General features: G+C 42.9%; 1 protein-coding gene across 1 annotated transcript in view; it reads right to left on the bottom strand.

Annotated features, from left to right (window-relative positions):
- Positions 1 to 3,783: 3,783 nt before the first annotated feature.
- The window catches only part of FAM73B (family with sequence similarity 73, member B), a 12,679-nt gene continuing 10,268 nt past the window's right edge, over positions 3,784 to 6,194 (bottom strand). The window contains exons 13-15 of the mRNA XM_009696257.1: positions 5,702 to 5,755; positions 4,617 to 4,733; positions 3,784 to 3,984 (exon numbers count right to left, since the gene is read on the bottom strand). Coding sequence (XP_009694559.1) covers positions 3,784 to 3,984; positions 4,617 to 4,733; positions 5,702 to 5,755 — 372 coding nt within the window. The remainder of the gene's footprint in view (positions 3,985 to 4,616; positions 4,734 to 5,701; positions 5,756 to 6,194) is intronic.

The raw sequence follows: 6,194 nt of genomic DNA on the forward strand, positions 1-6,194 counted from the left end.
GAAACCAAAGACTGAGTTTCTAGCAAGTTTCACCAGGAAATTTAGAAACAAAAAACACAATCATGAAGGAAAGTTTTATTTAACTTGTAATGCCCACATCCTAAGATTAAAGGTATTGGGGGAAAAAAAAAAAAAAAAAACAGCTGCAAAGAAAAAGAAAGAAGCAAAACAAGAACAGATTTTTACACCTTTAGGAAATCAAGAAAAAAGAGGCACAAGTTTACATTCATTAGTTTCAGATATGGCAAAGGAATGTTCTACTGAAGAGGGGTAAATAAAATCCTGCTTTCTCACCTCATATGAGACAGCACAAGTCATGCTCTTCAAAGCCACACTGATCTCATAGATACAAGACAGATTTTTCCTCTATTTTTTTCATTAATGTATTTGTGCTTTAAAGATCATAAAGAGCCTCCTAGAGCCATTTGGTGTAGTCTCTACATACATACTAAAGTAATTTAACCACTGGTGAAGCTTGTTACAACCTCCACATAAAAACTGAAAGTCATGCATATTTGAAATTCTGTTTAAGCACCAGAAGCTATTGAAGAATTTTATTTCATAGCTGCTAAGCCACTTTAAATCCTCATCAGTGTTAAAATCTTGCAAGTGTCAGCCCAGAATCATTTAACCCCTTGAGAATAAGGGTTCATTATAAAACAGGCAAGTATCTTATCTCTAGAGATTCTACCTGAATACGTAGTATCTCACCTGCTACTAATACTGAAGAATTTCCTTTGCTAAAACACAATATGCTGGGGAAAGAAGGATTTTCTAGTCATCTCTTACAAAGCCAGAGGGCAGACAGTTGTTCTGTCATATCCTTTTACTCTACCCTGCCAAAAAGATGAGTATGAGGTGGTTGCCATTTGGCCCAAGCCCTGCTCTGGATGGGAACAGTGGAAGCAGCCCAAGCCCCTGCTCGGGGTTGCATCCAAAGGAGCTGAACGCAACAGGTCACTGACCACCACCCCTCAGGTCAGGGAGAGCTTCTTCCACAGGAACAGCTCCTCTGAACCGGCTGATCTGAACAGTACCCTTCAGAGGCTGCAAACACCTTTCTTCTGCCTTTCCTCTCAAGCTACACTGGGATCAGGGCAAGAGAAAGAGCAGCACTGAAATAGCAGAGAGAGGAGTGTAGAGAAGTTTAACATCCTCCCCAGTAAAGAGAAAATCAGTTTGGCTCAGCAGATATCCTTGGCTTGTGCACCAGCAAGTTAGTGTTGGTGGGCAGAGGGGGAGAACTCAACTTTCAAGAAGCTGCGGGTCTTCTCGAGGAAAATTCCTCTTTACCTTCACTGGGAGGGCAGCATACCCTATTTGCAATAAGGGCTAAGGAAAAGCGTAAAGCTGTAATGAAATTGTCTTTCTTTCATTTGATTGATTAGGAATTTACAATTTCTTAGCTCAAAAAGCTGCAGTGCAAGTTAGTGTTTGCTTCATGGGGACCCTGTTTCAGTATCCTCTCCCGCAAGGATGCGAAAAGACCAAAGTCAGCAGCCAGTGTTCTTGTCTGTACACAAAGCAGGCAGGCTGCCCCAAGCACTGAGGCCAAAAGACACTCAAAGTAGTAAATAAATACACATAAAACAACTCTAAAAATGAGAAATTAACAGCATTGATTGTTTAGAATTACAATCTTCACATTTTAGCATCTTTTTAACCGCTATACAAAGCTGCAAAAGTTATTCTTTCTTCTAAACCAGCTGTACAAGAGCACAAAGCACTATAAACATTTTTTTTTTTTGGCAAAGTAACTTGCTTTCAGAATACCATGTACTTCTGAATCACAGTTTATTATAGCAGGTGTGTCGCGCTAATACAACATCCTCTGTTTCTTCTCTTACTGCATGCTGCCAGGAGCAAGCCACCTCAGAGACCTTTCCTACTTTGAACTGCTGTCTCTTAAATCCTTCTCATAACAGTTTATTTCATGCAGCCTCACTTGGGTCAGCTGCTCCTCACTTCTGTCTCAGCACTCTCTCATTTATTAATCTGGTCTTCAGGATAAGCCACATGTCTGATGTGCTTATAGAGCGACAGATGTTACGTGCTCTACACTCACCCTCTTGCAAGCATCTCAGAGGCATTTATCTACTCCTTTTACATCCTCCTGTTTACTTTTTCCCTGTTTACTTCCCTCCTGCTTTTACCAGCAGAATCCACATTAGATATCTGAAGAGGAAGAAAGAAGACATTGTATTCTCCAAGCCGAAACACTGATTTTCCACTCATATGGAAACTCCACATTCTTACATTTATTTTTTTTCCCTTGCAAAAATATGGCTAGATAAGACTTATGCCTTTTACCTGGAACAGACACAAGGGATAACTAATCAATCTGGAGAAAACCCAGTGAAGCCTGTGTTTTGGGGAAATTCCTCATTTTCTTCTCCCTGAAGACCTCTTTGTTCTGAGGCTGGGACTTGGAGCTGTATGTGGACTAAAACAGGAGGAAGCACAGGCTGGACCCTCAACCTTCATCTGTGACATTGCACTCACAGAGGACTCAACAAATCACTGCAAACCTCACACAAAAGCCAGGACTGCCTCGAGTCCAGCGCATTCCACTGCCGCTATCCTACGCTAGTGTCCAACTCAGCATATGTCCCAAAGCAGCCAGATTTCAGGTGCCGGCTGTGCGGTCAGGATCACGTCATTTGAGAAGAGCCCATCCCAGCACTACAAGGTCATATATACACATGCCTTTGATCTATACCCAAAACTACACACCGTTTCTTAGGATTGATAGACTACGGAGAGTCGTTTCATCTCTAGCAGCTTGATCCCAGCCCTCCAGCTATCTGCACACATAACCCCTCTCATCCATCACATCCAACAGTTACACCTCTTACTACCTTGTGCATAATAGGAATAGGCACCATGCTATATCGGTTCCCTCTGCTTGTGTACACCCCACACCTCCTACCCAGCAAAAACTTCTGCTGGCTCATTCTGAAATACAGCAAGGCACTTTGACGGATGTTAAAGACTTTGTGCATAAACAGGCAGGATGCAAATCCACTCCCTCCTGACACTAGCTTGCCTTAGGGGCAAACGTAGACCTCAGCAATCTCCTAAGCGAGGACGACCATGGGACAGAGCCCGTCATCTGGCCTGCAAAGAGCAGCAACACAGAGGGAACAGACCAACTTCCTTAGAGCTTCAGACTGGTTACAAAAGTCTGGATCTTACTTCAGTGCTTTACAGAAGTATTTCTTCCTCCCTAGGAAAGAAATCTTTACTAGTCACATTGCATGTGTTAAAAACACATAAGGTAAAAATCAGCAGTAATGTCTGTAGAAACACAGCAGAGAAGAATGACAATAAAAAACCCAAAGCAAACAAAGCCTCCTTGAGAAGCTAAGGGTCAAGTGGAGAATTTACCAATGATGTTCCTGATCCCACACACAATCATAAACGTCACAGATTATCTCCCAGAAAATGCACAGGCAAAACAGGTACATATGTTGCCCTATTCAAGAGAATTGGGCAAAAATCTGGGCCCAGGCAGTTCGTGGTTTATATGACACATTAAAAATAATAATAATAATAATAAAAAGAACAGGAAGGTGGAACAAAGAAGAAATTCAAACCATAAGCTGGCAAGTGGTCCTGGATCCATCCCAGCAAACACTACTGGCTACAAAAAGCAGAAGGTCCCTCCAGGATGCTGTGTGTTGAGATAGTTTTGTGGCCACCACTGTACATTGCAGGTAGTTTTATCCATCTCTGGGAGGAAAAAGGTCCTTGTACAAAACTGTTTTCCTCCCCTGATTGACATCAGATGAGCTCCTTCAGTGGCTCATTTTCACCAGGAAGCATGCCGTTCATCTGAGGGGAAGTCTCGGTGCCCAGATATCCCAAGAGGATCTCACTGCGCCGCCGTGACAGCTGCAAAATGTCTTCTGCCAGCGACTGCACTGTTGTGTATCTCACGTTGTCCAAATCAAACATGTCCTTCAAATATTGTACTATCTGGTGCTGCAAAGACAAAAGGAAGGTTTACAGTAACGAGACCTCCTCCCACCGGCCAGTACCAGTTGCCCAGACTGCAGCAAGCAGAGAACCTCGTAAGGAATTTTGCATGTCTGCCATCCAAGCAAAGATCTGCTTCAGGCTGGGTATTCCTTTTGTGGCTAGATCTCCTCATGCCTCTGAAACAGGACAGCAGAGCTCCTGAAGTAAGGAAAGCTATGCTGACATCCATGGCAATATCCATGCAAACATTTAATGAACACGACACAGCTTCTCATGATATTATCTACAAGAACAATAGGAGTTAGGCTTTAAGATCAAATATGTAACTTGTAAGATCCCATGTACTCTTTGACAAGAAATTCTTTCAGCATATGCACCCATAATCTTTTCCGATACTGATGGTATAAATTGATCTCATCACACATTTTTGCTACCAGCTATGGTAAACTGTGCCGGAAATTCCTATTAATCTGAATTCAGCAATCTGCATCCCAAAAACCAGTGATTTTTAGAAGGCTTTTGTACAGAGCCAAGTTTCTTAACACCACATCAGTTACCAAAAGCACACATCTGCAGCTTTAAGCCAGAAGACAGCAAGAGTCTCACACAGATTAGGTACGGAAAAGCCAGGTTACCTTGAAGAAACTGCAGACTTCAGATAGCTGCTGCTTGGGCCCCAGAAAACCAAAGGCTAGAACAGGACTGACATGCTCCGATACGGAGTAGAAATGAGAGATAAAGCCATCCGGTACCTGCCACAGGGATGGGAAGAATTGGTTGGTCTTGGTTCTCAGACACAATTAGCAGCTTATTGCATATCAGCTACCAAATTCCCTGCCAGAAAGTACTGTGCTTCAGTAACTGAAATTAAGAGCTACTTAAGAACATCTCTTCCTGCAGAATTACATTTATCTTTCAGATCCCTTGAAGGATGACTACAGCTTTCTATCTTCATGTTTCTAAACTACTATTTCAGGAGGAAAATAAACAGAAGAAAATGAGGCAGGCAGGCAGGCAGTCTTTACAGACTCTATAATCTCCGAACCAAGCCAGGAAAGGGCATGCAAATATCCAAAGAGAGAGCTACTGCATGACAGCACCAATACAGCTTCCAATGCTGTCATTTCTCTTTGTACCATCTCATGAGGCAAACCCAGTTGATTCAACGGGTTGTGGGATAGGAGCTGAAAACTTGCCAAAGGCCACAGACCCTGTGGCAGAACTGGGGTTGTGAAGTTGCGGCTTCCTGTTCCCCAGGTCCATGAACTCATCTGCTGTGATACTTTAGAAAGCCACAGATTTAAGGGAAACACATCAAGTAATAGCTAGTCAGCAATCAGCGCTGGGAAGTGGAGAAGTGCATGAGCCACTCACTGCGCTGCCAGCAGGGAAACTACAATTCAGGAGCAGCCCCTTATTGCTTGGTGTCTGTGACCATTCCTACGGTGTTGTGAGTGGGGACAGGGAATAGCAGACAGGCAATGTTGTCTTTTGAATCCTCACATTAAGAAAAAGGGAGAATAAACTCAGATTGATTTAGTAAACTACTGGCATGGCCCTGGAGCAATGACGGCAGGACCCCAGTGCTCTAAAACATCACAAAAAACACAATTCAGTTCACTCTTATAACACTGAGATTTTGTATTCTGTCAAGATCTAGGTGCTATCTTTTCAGCTTCAAATACATTAGATTCTTTCACTTTTAATTAATTTTGCTTACCATTAGAAGCCTCCTTTTTGCTTTCAGAACTGACCAGCAGGCAGTTGCTAGAGCCTACAATTAACAGAGAGAGACCATCAGTTACGGGGATTACTTTCCCAACCAGCCAACCAAAAGTTTACCAACACATTGCCATCAAAATGTCAAAGCAGTGGCCCTTTTGTGCCAATGACTCTAAAATTAGTGACAAAATCGAAGTGAACTAGAAGCAGATTTAGCCACTCCAGACTCATTCCAGAAAAGCCAACGTGTTTCTGAAGATTGCTAAATATGATCTGACATAGTTGCCAAACACCCCAGAATGCAGACTGTAAGCAGACAGCTGTTAAAAGGTGCCTCCCAACCATCACGTTCTCAGTCTATGAAACTAAGCAGTCTTAAATATGCAGCTGGGGGCCAGGACTAGAGGAAAGCGCTGCTATTTGAGCCTCAGTGTCTGCTGAGGTACCACCAGAATGAATGGCCAGGTGCAAAAAAACACACGCGTTTTTCC

Source organism: Cariama cristata, unplaced genomic scaffold (genome assembly GCF_000690535.1).
Source record: "Cariama cristata isolate BGI_N322 unplaced genomic scaffold, ASM69053v1 scaffold38102, whole genome shotgun sequence".
Lineage (NCBI taxonomy): Eukaryota > Metazoa > Chordata > Aves > Cariamiformes > Cariamidae > Cariama > Cariama cristata.